Source organism: Vombatus ursinus, unplaced genomic scaffold (genome assembly GCF_900497805.2).
Source record: "Vombatus ursinus unplaced genomic scaffold, bare-nosed wombat genome assembly UNPS02014810.1, whole genome shotgun sequence".
Lineage (NCBI taxonomy): Eukaryota > Metazoa > Chordata > Mammalia > Diprotodontia > Vombatidae > Vombatus > Vombatus ursinus.
Genome location: NW_020954588.1, coordinates 27509844 through 27530078, shown reverse-complemented (window position 1 = coordinate 27530078; position 20235 = coordinate 27509844). Strand labels below are relative to the sequence as shown.

At 43.0% G+C, this 20235-nt stretch overlaps 1 protein-coding gene across 1 annotated transcript in view; it reads right to left on the bottom strand.

Annotated features, from left to right (window-relative positions):
• The window catches only part of NCEH1 (neutral cholesterol ester hydrolase 1), a 46501-nt gene extending 27784 nt beyond the window's left edge, over nt 1–18717 (bottom strand). Inside the window, exon 1 of the mRNA XM_027875958.1 lies at nt 18384–18717. Within this exon, the coding sequence (XP_027731759.1) occupies nt 18384–18545 (162 nt within the window). The 5' untranslated portion in view covers nt 18546–18717. The remainder of the gene's footprint in view (nt 1–18383) is intronic.
• Nucleotides 18718–20235: the final 1518 nt, after the last annotated feature.

Genomic DNA, 20235 nt, shown 5'->3' with positions numbered 1-20235 from the left:
TCCACCTGCTGGGATTAACAGAAAGTCCAGAGGCAGATATATCTGGGAGCAGCTCCAAGTTCCATCACCCAAGCAAAGGAAAGTGATTGCCCGTCTTTCCTTCCTCCCTCCAACATGTTCCACCCAAAGTCTTTGATATGGCCCAGCAGGGGAGAGGTAGTATAACAAACAAAAGAAAAAAGATCAGATTCTAGAGATTCTAGCCTTTCCTTTCACAAACCTCTCTTTACTCCAGGAAAATTTAGAGAAGGGTCAGTTTAGATCTATAGGGAAATTTGTGACCAAACAAGAGACAGAGAAGATTATGGGATGTAAAATGTGTAATTTTGATTACATTAAATTAAAAAGGCTTTGCACAATAAAACCAAATGCAGCTAAGATTAGAAGGAAAGTGAGAAATTGGGGAGAAAAACTTTTAAAGCAAGTTTCTCTGATAAAGGCCTCATTTCTCAAATAAAGAACTGAGTCAAATTTATAAGAATGTGAGTCATTCCCTAATTGACAAATGGTCATAGAATATAAATGCAGTTCTCAAAAGAAGAAATCATAGCTATCAATAGTCACTTGAAAAAATGTTCTACATCACTATTGATTAGAGAAACGCAAATTAAAACCTCTTTACACCTATCAGATTGGCTAATATGACAGAAAAGGAAAATGACAAATGTTGGAGAAGATGTGGGAAAATTGGAACACTGCACTGTTGTTGGAGTTATAAACTGATCCAATTGGACCTATGCCCAAATGGCTATAAAATGGTGCATGCCCTTTGTTCCAGCAATGCTACTACTAGGTCTGCATCCCAAAAAGATAAAAAAAAATATTTATAGCAGCTTTTTGTGGTAGAAAAGAATTGGAAGTCAAGGGCATGTCCCTGGGGAATGGCTGAACAAGTTGTGGTATATGCTTGTGATGGAGTACGAAATTACAAGCAAGATGGTTTCCAAAAAACCTGGGAAGACTTATGTGAACTGATGCAAAGCGAAGTGAGCAGAACCAGTAGAATATTGTACACAGTAACAGAAATATTGCCCCTTTGGGTGAGACCTAGGACATCTCTTTTAGTTGAGCTGACTGTGAAGGGTTGGCTGAAAATGTCAACACAGAAGTGGAAACTGGGAAACACGGCAGAAGTCTAAAACAGCCCAAAGGTTCAAGGAAGGAGGCCCTACCAGCGCCTCTCCCTGCATTGACAAGTAGGGGATTTACTTGGCCATGGAACAGAACCAATGTCTTGACCTCTTGCTCCTAATTACTTGTTTCCTAAGCTCGGGACATACAGACCACGATAACGCTCAGTGCACTGTAATTTGTTCCACTTTTCTGACCAAACTCTGAACCTGTATTTTTTCTCCACATTAAAAAAGTACAGTAATCCTAAAATAGCAAGAATTGAACAATTGCCTTCAAGTACTATCCACGTTGAAGGCGGCACTAAGTGGGAAGCAGGCAGAGAACTGTTTAGAAAGTGCTAGACTTGGAGTCACCAGACCTGGGTGTGAGTTCTGCCTCACACCTACCAACTGTGTGATTCAGGGCAGGTCACTTCCCTCTCAAAGACCCAGGCAACTCTCCAAGACTAGAAATTAGAACAGACATCTATCTGCATTAAGGCAGTTGGGTAGCGCATAGCAGTAGTGCCAGGCCTAGAGCCAAGAAGACTCATCTTCCAGAGTTCAAATCTGGCCTCAGACAGGGTGACCATGGGCAAGTCACTTAACCCTGTTTGCCTCAGTTTCCTCATCTGTAGAATGAACTGGAGAAGGAAATGGTAAACCATGCTAGTATCTTTGCAAAGAAAGCCCCAGATGGAGTCACGAAGAGTCAGACGTGACTGAACTCTGCATTGGCAGAGGAAATTTTTCACCAGAAACAATCTACACTCATGAAATCACTAGTCTGGTCAAAATATATTAAATCTCACATTACTCATTATTATCAAAAAGAAATAATTCCCAAACTAGTCAACAAACATGAAGCTTGATTGCTAATTTTAAAAGCTCAAAGGACAACAAAACTTCAGATTTAAATCAAAAGGACAGAACTATTCAAAGGACAGAAAGAGGGCTTTGGAAAGTATTGCAGAGCTATTATGAGTCATAGGTAATGAATTTGCTGTTAAAGAAGCATAATCCACCCACTCTCTGAGCATGCATACACACACACACACACACACACACACACACACACACACACACACAGAGACACACACACACACACACAGTCCCTTCATATATTAACATCCCTGGATGCATTTCTTCCTAAAATATAACTTATACATATTCACAACCAGGTTTTGATCCCTGAATAAAATGTCCAAAACCCATACAAAATATACTTATTTCCCCTTCGCAGATTATAGATTTAGTGGTAGGAGGGTCCTTAAAGATCATCTATTCCAATCCTTTCATTTTACTCAATGAGAAAACTGAGGCAAAAAAGTAGAAGTTTAAATGATCATAATTAAAAAGAAATACATTTTTTACAGTGAATGAGCAAATTCTCTTCTGCCCACAGTTCAATTACGTAAACAGAGTGATTCAATCCTCTGGATTTTATAAGGCCAAGAGAATGTGAATGGAGCTTTTGAGAAAAAAAATTAGTCATTTTCAGATCCCAGAAGTAATAGTTTAACAAAAAATCTGAATCAAAGTAGAACTCAAATGCCTTAAAAACTTCGGTTAAAGAACATGATGGCACAGCTGGTTATGGTAGACACATAGACAAAGCTAAAGTGGTTACCTTGCCCTGAAGAGTTAGCAAATGATTTCTTCAAGGATAAGGAGTTTACAAATATTAAATGTTCTCTGATAATTTTTGGTATTTTCTTTGGAAACCCTTTTAAAAAGCCAGAGAATTGGGGCTGGAGGTCAGAAATTAAGGGTAGAAATATTTCACCTTAGATAGTACCCAATCAAAGACAAGCCAGAAAGAGGTGAAAGCTTAATGCTCTTATCTATTTCAGTGACAGTATCTCCTTTCAATCTTAGTAGCATTCTGTGGCAAAATTGTTTAAACACTTCTCCAGGAACTAAAACTTAACTCTAAGCTAACTTTGGAAGGTAAAGATGCTAAATAACATAATTTAATCCTTCCCCCGCCTCTACCCACTCCTTTAGGCAAACAGTAACTTTAAATTCATCACCCAATTCCATTCATCTCCCAATTTCTCAGGATTCCAGAATGCTCAGCTGCTCTTCCCTCACTAATACTTCAAGGTTCAAGAGTGTCAGCCATTGGACCAAGTGGTCCACTCCATTTTCTCAAGCCCATGCAGGGCAACAGGGAAAGTCAAGTCAGAAAACCAATCAGCTGGAAAGCCTGTACAAGCCGGACGGTCACATTATGGCCTTCTGATGCTGTCCTCTTGAAGAAGCTTGAGTGGATATTCCTGTTCACAGTGCTCTCATATCCAGGCTGCTCAGATACCGGGACCATTGACACTACAAAAGATGCCCATTAGGGATGCTTGCCCAGGTTCCATCTTCAAAATTCCAGAAGATACCAGAAAAAGAAGTGATCTGAATGGCTCTGACCAGAAACTATCCATCTCAGAGCTCTATCCTTTTTGACAAGGATACCAGGTCTTTTGGAGAAAACTGGCCAAAGTAAGCTGAGAATTGGAGCTACCAATGAATCCACTTTGGTGTGACGATTTCAGCAAAGAATAATGAACAACCCCCCCCCAAACACCCACAAGAGAATTACATAACTCTACACTTGGGAGAGATCTCACATCATTTAACCTAAATCTGAACAAGAATCTACACCAAATGGCAAGTCTTTTCACCTCTCTGGGCCTCAGTTTCTTCATCTGTAAAATCTCGATTGTTGTTGTTAAGTTGTTTTTCAGTTTTGCTTGACTCTGTGACCCCACTTGGGGTTTTCTGGGCAGAAGTACTGGAGTGGTTTGCCATTTCCTTCTCTAGATCATTTTACAGATGGGGAAACTGAGGCAAACAGGGGTCGGTGCCCAGGATGGTTGTTGTTGTTTTTTAATGTTTGTCCTTTCTCAAAGAGGTCCAATGGCATCAGGAAGGTGATGTCTTGACTTGCAAGTGAATTGGTTTTAAGTGAGGCAGGGCTGTGCAAAGTCACCAGCCTCACTCTCCAGGGTCATCTGGGTTTAGTGGCAAGATATAGCTCAGGACAACTGGAGATGGTCCCAGATGCAGTGGGAGACCTTGAGCTTTTTAAGCTAAGGTCATTCCCAGGTCTCAGTTTGCCTGAGACAATACCCATTTCGGTGATTAGGCTAAGTGATTAGGTAAGAAAAGAGTCAAAAGACAGCCTCTTTTACCTACTCACATACCTAGTAAGTGTCTGAGGCCAGATTTGAACTCAGAAAGATGAGTCTTCCTGACTCCAGGTCCAGCACTCCATCCATTGTGCCAACTAGCTGCCCTCAAGACATAGCAAGTAAGTTTTCCTTAAATTGTTTATGTTATAGATAATAGACTAGGTTATCTCTCATGGAGCTTACTGAAGGGTATCCACCTTGCCGAGAGGACACAATTCCTTACTGGTCATGGTGAGGGGGTATTGAAAAAGTTCTGACTTGTCAGAAGAGTTGCCTACTCTGTGGTCTACAAGAATAAAGAAAAATGGCGTTAGGCCTCTTTTGAGTATCTCATTTAGGGAGACTCTTCCAGAATTTGTTCTTCCTTATACTTCTAGTAAGGAAGGGGAGGAGATTTCTCTCCAGTCTCCCAAGTGACAATGGTGGTTGCAAGGATATGGCAGTGAGAATACGGGCTTGCTTAGCTGAGCGTGGGTCAGTGGCCGCCACCTTCAGCCTTTTGTTTTCCTTAATCTCGACAAATGAGTATTTCTAGACTTGGAAGTAACTGAGTTTTCAGGTCAAGAATTCCTGAGGTCTGTTGTTAGGTACCTAGTGGGAAGTGATTTCCATAATAACACTGAATTCTCGGATAAGAGCATCACCACCGGGTGGATTCTGTCTCAGAACAACCAAAAAGAAAGCCCAAATTAGGCCCTGAGTACTACGTAAATAGAAAATAGCCTAAATACCTGTTCAATCATTCCCAAAAGTTGTCTTGACAGCAATCAATCAATCAACATTTTTTAAGCACCTACTATGTGCCAGGCCAGTGCTTAGCGCTGAGTATGAGTAAGATAGGTATTGTTTTATGCTTTTGTGTATGCATGTCTTGGAGTTCCTTTGCATCTTAAGAAGTTTCTGTAATACAGGAAATGAACTGCTCCATTATAGCTGATATTCATAATGCACTTTGAGAGCCTTTTTTTCCTTGAAGCAGTTTGGTTAATCCAGGAAACCCCAGACATGAGCTTTAACTAAGCTCTTATTTCAAGGATTTCCTCAAAGTCACTCCATTACATTTATAATTTGGTTTGTACACTTGGGAAGGACGGGAGTGGAGAATGGGCAGGGAAGAAATGAGAGCATTAAATTTGGATTAAATTTGACCTTGACAGTGAGCAGCTGAAATCCCAGCCAGAAGTGGGTGAAAGTTCAATGACCTTGTTTGAAAGGAGGTGATGTCCATAAAACAATCAGATAGAAAATCACTTTCAAAACGACTGAAAATTACTTTCCAAGCTGTTGGTGGTGTGGTAGGCAAAATGCCAACGTGAGATAGTTTTTTTCTCCCTCTTTAAGTAAGCAATGCTAAGGGTCCCAGAATTATGCAGTTGTGGCAGCAGGTACTAAAGGAAAGATGAGGTCACCTATTTCTTTAACCCAGACAAGCACCTCAGAGGACCCACACCAAGCTTAGGCTGTACATGTGTGCTCTGAGGAACAGAAAGTTCTCGCCAAAGAACGCGAGCGCACACGCGTGCACGCGCGCACACACACACACACACACACACACACACACCACTCTCTATTTATATGCCAAGTTACTAACTATAGCAACAAATGTACACTAGCAAATCACATGGATAAAATTCTACAGCAGAGGAAACCTGACATGACATTGATAAAAATTCAAACAGATGAGACAAATTAGGAAATAAAGGTGCAGCTTCCACATTCCAGGTTTTTGGAGTGTCTGTTCCTTCACAAGGATGACCTAATGAAAAGTTTTTTTTTTTAAAAGGGTGGACCCAATAATAACTTTTCTAAAACTTGACATGAATACCCAGAAATGTAGTAAATTCTGCTAAATAATTTGAAATGGAGGCCCCCACCCAGAACACCCATATAAACTGTAAAATACATACTCTGATTTTAGATCCTCTGCTTCAGGAACTCTTTATTTGCTATTTTATTGGGATGCAATGTAGCAATTGGGTGGAACGATGAAATCATGAGTCACCCCTGGATCCCGGGAAAGTCACAATTTCCTTATCCATATAATGGGGATAACAATGCCTATTGCACTGGCCTCACAGTCGTGGTAGGATCATAGGGTCATAGATTTAGAGCTCGAAAGGACCTCGGAGATCAAATTCTACCATTTCAATTAACAATCGATTAAATGAGTAAACTGAGGTCCAGAAAAGTTCCGAGGACCTAACACAGATTTCGAGCTGGAAGACACTTCAGAAAGTCATAGAACAGAACCCTCTAATTTTTTTCAGATGAGTAAGCTGAAGCCAGAGAAATTCATAAGAATGTAGGATCATAATGCAGGAAGGAGCCTCAAGGGCTCAATGAGGTGAGCCAACTAATTTTAGAGATTGGCCCAGAGACGTTCAGATAACCGAAAGGAGTTTGAGCCAAAAGTGCCTCAACTGTCAAATCCAATCTCCTCTTTTTCACACAAGAGGAAACAGAGATGTAAGGAAGTGAAAGAACTAGCCCAGAGTCAATAGAGCTAGAAAGTGTCTGAGGTTGGAGTCAAATGGAGGTCTTCCTGATTCCTTTCTTCAATCAAAAAGCAAGCAATTACATGAATAACCTATATCATGGAGGAGGAGAGAGGGGAAGGAGGGAGAGAAATCTGGAACTCAAAATCTTACTTAAAAAAACCTGAATGTTGAAAACTATCTTTACAGGTAATTGGAAAAAAAATAAAATACTATTTACAAAAAAAAAAAACAAAAAAAAAAAGCAAACAATAGACAAGAATATGAGGGCCTACTGTGTGCCAGGCATTATCCTACTTTAAATTACTTTCCCAGGGTGACACTGAGGGTAAATAGCAGAGATAGAATTTGAACCCAGATGCTCTACCATGCTACATCTCACAGAAGATCAACTAGAATAAAACATGGAAAGTGCTTGGCAAACCTCAAGGAGCCATGCATACAAGTATCAGCTATTGTTCAAAGCAGATTTCATCATATTCTTTTTTTAAATAATGGCTCTGTTCTCCCCTGATTTTTCTAGGCTCAAGGGGATCATGTTTCACTATTTGCCTTGGTACCCATCCGATGGCATTGCCTCTGATAGTATCTGGACAGGGTTTAGGGTTGACCTGTCCTTACTGGATTCAAGCACACAAGAAATCCTCATACAAAAGAGTTGTGTTGCAATCATTGTTCTTAGGTTGCAGGGTTTTAGACATGGCAAAGACCTCACCAATTATCTAGTCCAACACCTAAAACACTGACTTTAGAGGCAGAAGGCTGAGGTTCAAATGCCAACCCTGATGCTTCCGACTCTTATTATCTTGGACAAATCACTTCATTTCCCTAAGTCTCAGTGTCCTCACTTATGAAATGGGGAGAGCTGGATGTAATGACCTCTCAGGTCTGTTTTAGCTGTAGATCTATGATCACGATTCCCCCCCCTTTTTTTTACATAAAGGGAAATGGAAGCCCCCAGAGAAGTGCTTTGCCTGCTCAAGGGTATGCAGTGTATAAAACTGGGACTTAAATCCATGTCTTCTGACTTCAAATCCAACACTCCACTCCACTGTATTTGGAACTCAGAAGGTATATCTGATAGAAATGATGTAATAAATGAAACTTCTTGATTATCTACCCTTTACCCATCTTCTCCCAGCACTCCTCCCCGCCATCCATAAATGACTTGAGGATAGTAAAGAACTTGCATATAGTAGGTGTCTAAAAATGTTTACTGAATAGAATTGGATTTTTGCACTGGCTTACCCATTCAGGAGAATGCTACAGGTATCCTAAGAGCATCTTGAGCTCACCAAAGGAATGGACAAAGTCTCTTAATGATTTCCTTATGGATAAGGTAGAGAAATGGAAGCTTGCTACTAGAGACAAGCACATCCAAAGAGTCTCCATTAATCAGAGTCAATGTGGAAGCCCTTACAGGATTGGGAAAGTTTCTCGAATTGGAAGCCAGAAGACATGGGCTCAAAGTCCAAGCTCTACAACTTTTAGTTACGTAAAGCCACGAATATAGCTGAAGGCAGTCTGGTGGTGTGGAGAAAGCACTGGATTTGCAAACTGGCATGTTGTTGTTCGGTCATTTCGGTGTTTGTGACCCCATTTGGGGTTTTCTTGGCAAAGATACTGGAGTAGTTTGCCATTTCCTCTTCCATCTCATTTTATAGATGAGGAAACTGAGGCAGACAGGGTGAAGTGACTTGCCCAGGGACACATAGCTAGTAAGTGTCTGAAGTCAGATCTGAACTCAGGTCTTCCTGATTTCAGGCCCAGGACTCTATTCATTGCACCACCTACCTGCCCTGGCATATCTGGGTTCAAACACTGCCTCAAATGCATGAATAAACTACTACCGCTGGTTGAATGACTTTATCTCTGTGGCCTCATGTTCCTCATCTATTAAATGAGGGAATTCAATTCAATGACCTTCAAGATCCCTTCTAGAGTTTAATCTATGAATCTATGATAAGTCATTTAACTTATTTGAGTCTCAGTTTCCTAATTGGCAAGATGGAGATAATACTGGTTGTTGTGAGCATCTCAATTAATGTTATGGGCTATATAATGTCAGTTACCACCACTGTGATCACGACGATCACCAAGGCAAGTTTCTGGGGCAAGGGTCCCCTAAGTATTTGCAATCCACCATCCAGAAGAAGACACAAGAGCACGCTTGTTGTGCTAAAATTATATCTTGTTCTGGTCCCCCTGACCACCACCTCCTCCTTCTAGTCAGTATAGTGAGTTTCTAGTCTATAGTAAGTTTCTATATTGTTCAGTATAAAGGAACAATAGTAGGAAACAAGATGGCAAAGGGGAACCTAGAAGTCATGGACAAACCGTCGCAAAGACCAAAGGAGCATAATTTGCAAGTTGTATCATATATTAACTAAAATTCACATTTAGGCAATATGTACCAAATCAGGGGAAATCACCTAGGCACTGCTTGTCAAGGCTCCTGGTCCTGTGAGATGTAAATTGCAGACATCCACAGTTCCAGACCAGAAGAACATCAAAAAGGTGCTGACAATTTTGAAATGATGACTTTGAAGTTTTACTGTTAACTTTGAGATGATTTGGATAGGTTAATGAACTAACTCCCAAGGGGTACAGACAGGTGGTCTGTCTCCCAAAAAACTATAAAAACGAGGCCTCAAACTCCAACCCCCCAACATTCTTCTATCTCCATTAGGTCCGTGCTGCCCAGGGCTCCCAACTCTAATCCATGGTTACTTGAGTGATATTCCCTGCCTCTTTCCTTACCCAAATTCTTCCCTATACTGCTTCCTTTCACCATCCAATTTGCCTGTCCCTCAGCTGCGGCATCTGCTTCTGTATCCCTCCCCACTTTTCACCACTTGTCTCTGTGTCCTCTGTGCCTTATTAAAGTGTGATTGCTGCCCCACGCATTCAGTACCCAAAGAATAGGATGTGCCTGAAGCCATTTCATCATTTCATAAATTATCAATTTGCTTGTCAAATTTGAAAATGACTCTAAAATAAAAAAGTAGGGCTAATGCACCAGATGAATTAGGATTCCAGATCCCAATACGCTACACAAATAAGATGAAACTCAACTGGATCAGACTGATGCTTCAGTATATTAATAAGGATAAATGTAAAGCCATAGGCGTAGGTCACTGAAATGTGGAAAGACTTGTTTTGGCCAAAAAGGACTTACGATTTTAGTTGACAATTGGATTAGCATAAGCAAACACTAGCAAACACTGTCAGCAAAGATAAATGCATCCTGATGACATCAATAGCTAATGTTTATATAAAATAGCATTTTAGGGTTACAAAAGGCTCAACCTCAATTATCCTAGTAAGTCAGCCTAGCTGAAGCCAAGTCAGAGAGAGACAGAGAGAGAGAGACAGAGAGACGGAGAGAAGGCAGTGTTTGTGTTGTGCAGGTCAAACCAGCACAACCACTTTTAGCACAATCTCACAATCACCTTCCAACCCTTCAGCCATGGACCCTGAACCTGGACCCTTGGAAATAGCAGTGCTCCCAGCTCCCAGCTCCCAGCTCCCAGCAGCCATCATCCTGGGAAGCAACTCCCTATGGAGTCACCACCTGGCAACAGCTCATGCAAGGGGCTATAGCCCCAGCTATTCAAGTCCCCCCAAAGAAAGTCCTTGCCACCAAAGTCAAAACGGTTCAACATCAGAAACTGATATAATCTTGTCAGTGAAAATAAGAGTAAAAAGAAGACATTACTATCTACTTTGCTGCTGCATCCTAAGGACTGGGACCTTTCCATCTGACTTACAGCTGAAATCTATGTGGTCTCTTTCTTTATGAGAGCTTCCAGAAAGTAGAGATTGTCTTTTCTATTGGTATCCCCAGTACTAAGCATAGTGCTTTGCATATATTAAGCACTTAAATGCTCATTCACTCATTATCTCATCTAATTCTCCTGATAATCTCCTGGAGGACACAAAATACAAGAATGTTTGGCTTGGTTTTGGGGTTTGGGTTTTTTTTTTTTTTGACTAGATCTGTGATTTCAATGGCACGGAGAACTCCCAATAAGGAAATTGCCTTTACCAATGCACCTTCTCTGCAACTTACCTGAAGCACACTGTCTTTCCCAGGGAGATACAGCCAAGAGGCACCTGGACCTAAGTCTTTATGATTCAGGGCCATCCACTGAGCCACACTGCTTTTTATAGCACAAGTATCATCATCTTTTTTTTTTCCCCCTCGGATGGACAAACCAAGGTTAGGAGAGTTTAGAAGAATCACCCAATATTTTCAAGGTTTCAATTAAGTGGTAAAAAGGGGACCCAAACCCAGGTCTTCTTTTTCCAGAAAAAGAGAGATAATAAATCTACCACCCCCTATACCAGCCAAAGCACAGCTAGGGCACTGTCTCTCGATCTGGCTATCACATTTCATGAGCAACCTTGACAAAAGATGGCAGAGTAGAAGCAGGAACTCAGCCAAACTCTCTCAACATTCTCCTCCAAACAACTTTAATATAACACATCAAATTGGATTCCAGAGCGGCAGAGACAACAACAGGTCAGGGAGAGACATTTTTCTAGTCCAGGGCAACTAAGGAAGTCAGCAGCAGAGATGGGTAGGGGTAGGGGGCGCACAACATCAGCAGTGAGGGAGGTTTGGAGGGGACAACAGTGGCGGTGGCTGCAGCAGCATCCAGAGGCCTCAGCCCAGACACGGTAAGGGAGGTCAACTGGTCAGAAAGAGATCATAGGGAACCTTTTGCTGCCACTGGGCACAGGACCTGGCACTGTTTGGCAATTTTATGGACCACAAGCAGTTCTGGGTCACAGTTTTAGGGCCAAGAGGGGTGCTGGCTAACGCTTTTGGCTGCAGGGGAACAAGGGATCTAGTCGAAGTTCCAGAGCAGAGAGGAGTGTTTGGGTCCCTCCAAGGGGAGCAGGGCACCTGGCTCCAGTTCCAGGGCACTGAAAAGTGCTAATAGTTGTGAATGAAGGAAAGCAGGGGCCCTTCTTGGAGTAAAGACAAGAGCACAGACCAGAAGAGCAGTAACTACACCTCTCCCCCAATCACCCCACCCTGGAAGCACCAAAAACCTACAGGCCCCCAGAACTAGCTCTGAAAATAGCAAAATAATAATAATAATAATACCATAATTTCCTTTTAGGGTATGCATTTTTTAAATCCCTACCATGTGCCAGGTACTGTGGCAAGTGCTAGAGATACAAAGACAAAAATGAAGCATTCCCTGCCCTCAAAAAGCTTACATTCTAGCCAATGGCACGAACAGCACGAGGAGGGGTAGGGGTAAAGATTAGAGAGGGACTATATTTTCAATTGTTAAAATCTGCACTGCATTTTCCCAATTTAATATCTTTCAGACCTTTCAGTTTTGACCAAAAGTTCATGCCATTCAACTGCAAAAATTGCCTAAGCCAGACTATTGCTAGGCACCAGACAAAAGAGAAAAAAAAGACAAAGAGAAAACAGTTCCCAACTTTAAGAAATTTACATTCCACTGGGGGATAAAAACATTTCAAAGATAAGTAAACATGATTGTTTGAGAAAGAGAGCACAGAAACAATTTGGGGGGAGGGGAATGAGAATCAGGCAGCTTGGCCAAGTCAAGTCAAGGAGTGTTTAATAAGTGTATTTGCCAACCCATGGGGCAAGTGCTGGAAGTGCATACATAAACAAAAAGAAAGACAGTGCTTGCTCTCAAGGAGCTTACATTCTAACTGAGGAAGACGAGACATAAAAGGAAGCTGGACAGGTGTAGAGAGCGCTGGATCAGCAAGAACCACCAGAATTTTAATCTTGCCTTCCATACTTAATGTGTGACTTCGGGAAAGTCATCTAACCTCTCTTAAGGAGCTAATAAAGAGGGGGGCACCTCTTAGCAGGGAAGAGAGATACTACAGGTTCATAATGAAACATATATATTTTCAGAGATGTCAGTGTGTGGATTTGTTTTGCATAAATATATTTATTACAAGTGGGGAGCTTTGATTATAAGGAGGGGTTTTGGTGCAGTGGAGAGGCCACCAATCTGGCGTCAGGAAGATCTGAGTTCAAATCCAGTCTCAGACACTTACTAGCTTTGTGACCCTGGCCAAGTCACTCAATCACTATTTACCTCAGTTTCTTATCGGTAAAATGGGAACACAATAGAAAAGGAAATGGCAAACCACTCTATTATCTTTGTAAAGAAAACCCCACAGACAACATCCATGGGGTCACGTAGAGTCAGACACGACTGAACAACAACAAGGGAACAGGTAATAGTGATACCATTTTTTTTTTATTAAAAAAAGAGACCAGCAGCAAGACATTTTTAAAACTTTCAGAGAGATCCAAAGGAAGATTAAAAAGGGACACAGATTAACAAGCAAGGCAACATGGGGACTACCCTTGGCATAGCAGACAGAGAGCCTGGTCAGGAAGACCTGGCTAGGTTTCAGTCCATCCTCTCACATGTACTGGCTGTGTGACCTTGGGCAAGTCACATAACCAGTCTGTGTACTAAGCCAGTGGGGCCAAACTCAATTAGAAACAGAACTGCATATTGACTTAGAAAACCAAATATATTTGTTTTACCTTATTACCATTTATTTTACTAAATATTTCTCAATTACATTTTAATCCAGTTGGAGTCCTCCATGCAGTCTATGGGCATCCTGTTTGATACCTCTGCTCTAAGCACCTCTAAGACTGTAGGTGGCATAGGAAGCACCAACTTGCATTGGTAAAGGCATCTCTCCCACTAATGGGATCTCAGGACCTATGTCTGCCACTCCCCCTACCTTATCTTTAAAAAAAAAATCAAGCTGCTCATAACAGAAATTAGCAATGCCTTATAAAAATCCCCTTTTCAGTTCTTTATAAAGAAAATTTTCATGTATGCTGCTGTTGGTCAATTTTTCTAAAAGAAAAAAATTGGAAAGGGGGGCTGGCAGAGTAGGTGACCTCGAAGATCCTTTCTAGTTCTAAATTTGTGATTCTGTGAGGCTGGTCATAATAAAAAGAATAAGAACCATGGAACTTATTACACTGATGAATGTTCAGCTAGCAGAACCAAGACACTTTTTGCTCCTTGAAAATTCAAATGAAGGAATGAAAATGCATTTATTAAGCATGTACTATGTGTCCGGCAGCTACGTGGCACAGTGGATAGAATGCCAAGCCTGCAGTCAGGAAGATCTGAGTTGAAATCTGGCCTCAGACACTTCCTAGCTGTGTGACCCTGGACAAGTCACTTCACCCTGTTTGCCTCAGTTTCCTCATCTGTAAAATGAGGTGGAGAAGGAAATGACAAACCACTCCAATATCTTTGCCAAGAAAACTCCACACAAAGAGTTAGATAAGACTGAAAAACAACTGAGAAACAACAGCAAAAAGTGTTATGTATTGGCACCGACTCATTTATATCTTTTACTGGATGAAAGGGAACTACAGCCAGTCAGCTCACTACCTTACAATTTTTTATTAGGCAAAAAATATGTTTGTGAAATTGATCATTATATATTGCTGATGATTCTCAAACTTACGTTGCACGAAATTAAGCCTCTGTGTGTGTAAATGTGTCTCTATACATACAACAGCATTTATTAGCACTTTGATGTTTACAAAATGTTTTCTAAATATGACCTCATTTTATCCTCACAACAATATTAGTAGATAGGCAGGTACTACTATTAACTCCATTTTATAGATGAAGAATCTGAGGTAGACAGAGCAACTTGCCCTCGGTCACACAGCTCATTAGTGTCTGAGGCTGGATTCAAACTCAGGTCTTCCTGACTCCAAGTCCAATGCTCTATGCACTGAGACCAGTAACCATCTCACAATAGCTAGAAACCATGACACCTAGGAAGGTGTGAAGTGGGGTTCTGTTAAAGTAACCTGACTTTTCTTCATCTTCATTGTTTAACCACCTAATTTCAGCTCCCGGTTGCTCCAGAGGAAGTCGGTGTGGGGCAGGTCTCTCAGCCTTGGGCAACACTCTGAGGTCTGGACTGCCTCTCCTAGGAGACTAGATTATCCTGCTGCCCATCCCAGGGGACATTCCCGGCCCACTAATGCCATAGCCTCCCTCTACCCCTCCTCCCCTTATTCCTTCCACCATTCTAGATTTACAAGATGTCAATGTAGGTAAGGGCTACTTGTCAGGCCTAGCATCTTGGAAAAACTATAACCTGATAAACTCGTGTGGATTAAAAGGAAATGACTAGAGGCCTTACTCCCAAAGTTTAACAGCTTTGGTCTAGGCCCCTAATCAGTATGTATTAGTTTATCAGATTAGTTAGTGGACATCTTGATTGAGGGAATTTTTCCATCTGCAGGCCCAGAATCCTAAAGGAACAACTTGAGGAAAGATCACACAGATGCATTTCAACCTAGCTGACTTGCAGGGCTGGAAGGAGGGAGTAGATTGTCCCCCAAGATTTGTGAGACACCTTGAACTCTTCTCAAGAAAAGCACTGTCAGCTATCTGATCAGCCCCCTCAGGAAGAGAAAGAAGGAAGGTAGGGAGTGAGAAAGAAAAGAAGGGAAGAGAATCAACATGCAGACTTAATGAGAGGCTGGCCACCTTTTCAAGAGGTAGGGCAAGCCCTTGTTCCTTTTGCCCTTTATCTAAAAAATAATAATTACAGCCTGTCCACCATCCTTAAATGAGTCACAGATCTTCCAACCCACACCCCAGTAGCAGCCCCATAGGTTTCCCAAAGATAAAACACTGCTGACTCATTGTTTCCAAACTCCACAAAATGTCATCTGTCAATGGCCCACAGGTGTCCACCTAATGTCAGGTGTGCACCTTGAAGAACAGCTATCAGATCGTTTCATCATTTCTGATTCAGTTTGTATCATCTTTCGAAAATTACTATTCTGGGTAGAATTCTGCTTCCTGGGGTTTAAATAGCTTTGCTGATTTTCTTCAGAATTCAGATGGCCAGTAAGAGAGGAAAGGAGCCATTCTCTACATAGGGCAGTCTTAGAGCTGGGTGATAAGTGGAAGACACATATTCTCCCTAGCGGGTGAGGAGGTAGGAAATCCTTCCTGAGTCGTGGTGTTAGGAAATGACACCAATTGCTTTATTTACTTTAGACCTTTGGCTTTTCTTGTTGTTCAGTGGTTTTTCAGTCACATCTGATTCTTTGTGACCCCATTTGGGGTTTTCTTAGCAAAGATACCGGAGTGGTTTGCCATTTCCTTCTCCAGCTCATTTTATAGATGAGAATATCGAGACAAACAGGGTTAAGTGACTTGCCCAGGGTCACACAGCTAGTAAGTGTCTGAGGCCAGATTTGAACTCACATAGATGAGTCTTCCTAATTCCTGGTCTGGGGTTTTATCCACTGAGTCACCTGAAGACCTATGGCTACTCAACTTCAACATCAACAAATACTTTTTCTAATAGGAAAAAATCTGTCACTAGACTTCACCATGGGATACAAAGACTGGGGTTTTGCCCTTGAGAGATTTATAATCTAAATAAGAAAAGAGGGATAACTCGACCAGGGTTTGGCTTCTCTCCATACCTTCACTATCCTACTGGACAATATTTCTTTGGGGAAACCAGGAGTTGCTAACAAACATTACTGGCAATATTTCCTGATTTGCTTCCCTCTCTTACCCCTCCCCCACATATACTTGGGGTTTTTTGGGGGGGGGGAATTATTCAGTGTTGCTACAATCATTTAGTGGGAAAAGCACAGAAGTTGGGAGTCAGAGGACCTAGTTCAAATCCTGCCTCTGACATTTCCCAGCAGACTGACCTTACACCAGTTACTTTAGTCTCTCTGGGTTTCAGTTTCCTCAACTATAAAATGAGGTGTTTGGACCTGACTATATATATGTAAGGTCTTCCTTCCTTAAATCACTTTGTATTTATTTATCTGTTTACACACATCACCCCTCCCAACAAGACTGTAACACCTCGAGGGCAGATATTTTTATTTTTGTCTGTTTCACCAGGGTCTAGCACAGGGCCAGAGAGGAACTTCAACATTTACTGACTTGAACATTCACCTGAGCATTCACCAAATGCCAGCTGCACTTTACTCAATGATTCTAAGTCATCATTCCTGGCTTACTCAACTTCAGGAGGGCAGGAACAAGAAGGATCTTAAAATTCCTTTTGGCCAAATTGAAGCTTCCGGCCTGAAAATTACTTGGCTTGCAATCAGTGCAGAATCTCAAGATTTCCAGGGCTGGAAGTGATGTTAGCCGCCATTTAGCTCCAACCTCTACCCCTCCGCAAAGATAGCTCCAATTCCTTCAGCAGCTTCTGACATAGGAGGAACTCCAGTACTACAGATGGGGCCATTTGTTGCCATGCTAATACCACAGAGATCAGTAAGGATAGAAAGGACTGCAAGAGTCTGGGATGGAGAAAGGAACCAACACTGAACACAGGCCAGTTAGGTGAAAGGAAAAATACATGGAGGACAATGAGGGCATTAAGTGGGAAGTAGGCACTTCATCAGTTCACTGGTTCATCTAATTTTGAGTGGGAAAGGCCCTTAATGGGCCATTGGAAGTTGGAATTTTAAGGAATGAAGAAGCATGCGTTTATTTTTTTTTTCTTCCCTTCTATTTTAATTCCTGCAAAACCCGAGGACACGAAAGTCTAGAAGGTAGGAGCAAAAGGAACGGAGGATGATTTGTTGCAAATCAGAGACAGGAATATCCCGAAGGCCTGTACTGGGGGGTGGGGGGAGGGAGGGCAGGGAGGGTAGTGGAGTTCCTTCTTTCGGTGCTGCACCTTCTACAATACCTTCCCTTATCTCAGGGTAAACTAGGGATAGCTACAGCCTCCCGTCGGTAAGTACAGGAAACACACCCAGAATGCATTAGCGAGATAAACCCTTCCAGGGTAATCCAGGCTATATAATAAGGGAGTCAGATTTTACCTTCTGATCAGACAAGCTCATAAACGCCAGCGTAGGGCATGGATGCATACACTGGCTATCTGCTCTCCCCACGTCTCTTAGGCCAGTGTCTGTGCTAAGAAGCCAGCATAGAAAACGTGGGATGCGCAGATGATGCTCCCGGAAGGCCTTCCCTCCCATCCCTGACAGCGACTACCTGTGTGACCTTGCGTACCCCAAGTCACACGCAGCCTTCCCAAAGGCATAGGATTTTAGGAAGTTGCATTTAGACCCAGTTCCGTGTGGACAGAGGGCCCCAGAGCACCAGCAGACGGGGACAAACGATTTTGTGTGCCCCTCCTCCCTACCCACAAACACGTAGCAGCCGGGGTCTTCGGAAACAGAAGGAGGTGGGTTTCTAGATTGCCAGGAGGGGGACACGGGGACTAACATCTCTATCTGTGGCTGAACCTCTATATGGAAATTCATCTTCTGGTAAGAGAAACTGCCTGGGAAACAGAAAACTAGCTGGCAGCTTTAAAAACAAAAAACAAAAAAACAAAACCCTAGGAGGCGGCGCATTGGGTTACGGGGAGAGAGCAAATGCGGACGGGGCCGCAGCCTCCTTAGCAGGCAGGTTAGCCAAAGCTCCCGGCTTGGGTGCGCCCCAGGGACGTTCCTCCAAGCTGGCGCTGAAAAGGAGCTACCAGGGCCGGGCCGGTGGGAGGGCGCGGGGTAGGGGGCTCACCAGCTGCTGCGCGCTCCTGAAGGTGGCATCCAGCAGCATCAGCTTCCAGGGATCGGAGATGTTGGCGGGCAGGGGGATGTACACGTAGTAGGCGAGCAGAGAGACCAGGGCGGTGGACACCACGCAGATGCACCGCAGCCTCGCCAGGCTCAGCTGTCCCATCGCCGTGGCTGCGGAGAGAGGAGATGGGTGGGTGGGCAAAGGCGGCGAGGGGAGAAGCCGGAGCGCAGAGGATAGAGCCCAGCAGCAGCAGCAGCGGCAAGTTTCTGCAAGGTTACAGCGTTCTTCCCTGGGTTTCTTAAAACGTCCGGGAGCCAATCAGCGGCGGCGCCCGGAGGAAGTCCGAGAGCTGACGCGCCTCGTTTGGGGTGTCCTTGCAAACTGTCAGTGCGCGCCGCGGCTGGCAAGAGGGGTGCGCTAGCTCGGCTGGACGCAGCGGACTCTGGAGGACAGCGCAGGGTACTGCAGTCCCCAGTGCGGGCGGGGCCCCGGCCACCAACCCTGCCCTCCGGCCCTGGGCTCCGACAGCCGGGATGTGCCTCTCTCCTCCTGGGCAGGTGGCCCTGGCTTTGCTTTGGCTCCTAAGACGAGGAAGAGTGAGACCTCGCGCGGGCTTGGCCAATCTAGCGAGCCCCCGCATAGAAAGAACACCAAATGAAAAGCTTCTCATTACCGTTTGCCAACGGTAGCAGAGGAGAATTAGAACCCAAGCTTTTCTGTTGAAGTGTTTTTTTTTTTTTAACAGATGGCTGGCGGAGTTTGCCTTGGTGCTGGGGAAAAGGATAAAGGAATTTCGGATGCTTGGTGCAGTAAATCAGAGGAAGAACATACTTCAGGGTCAGGCTCCAAAACTGCCTCAAAAATTAATCAAATAAGCAAGAGTTACCTCTTAAATGGGCCATGACAGCAACCCAGTACGGAGTTGTTCCGGCCTATCAAATACGTTGGCTATTTGACTCAGGGCATTAGTATAATGAAGGCAAGGGATTCTCCCAGCCCTATACCAATGGGCTTTTGAGACTGGGGTTACATTAGTTAATAGATTTAGAGCTAGAAGGGACCTTAGAAGTCATTCAGTACAGTCCCCTCCATTTGCTGATGAGCAGAGAGAGGCCTAGGCCCCAGTGAAGTACTGAGCATGGAGGCAGGACCTAGGTTCTCTAAGTCCTTAACCAGTAATCTTCCCATCGCCTTCTTCATCTATCCATTTAAAGTACAATCTGGTTCCACCATAGAATGCAAGCTCTTTGAGGGCAGGGACTATTTCATTTCTGTCTTTGTAATCCCCACACATGGCACTTGTTTAACAAATGTGTGTTGATTGACTGATACCCTGATACCCTCAAGAAAGAACTACAGTTGGAAGGCAGGAATGAGATGGAAAATTAGAGAAAAGGATGATTAGACCACTAGAAAAAATTGGGCTTCAGATGGGGCATCTGAGTGTACAGTACTATTAAACGTCCTACTGATAAGGGAGTATTTAGGGGAAAAATTCATTGATGGGCCAAGAAATAACAAAGAGAAAATGATTGTGAGGTATAATGAGAGGAGGAGCCAAGGCTTTCAGGTAATTTCATAGATATAGGGAGCTCCAAGTTGGGAAACTCTCTCCACCAATGCAAATGGCAAATTCATCGAACTTGGACTCTTAGAGGGTTGCCTTGGGCACTGACAAGTGAAATGATTTCCTCCCATGTCACATGACTTAATTATGTATTTTAGATTTCTTAATGGCTAACCGCTCCCATTTGATTACCCAACATTGAGCATGGTTTAAACTCTTATATTGAAATGACACTAAAAATCATAAACTGTTCCTTTGTTGTTCAGTCACGTCAGACTCTTCATG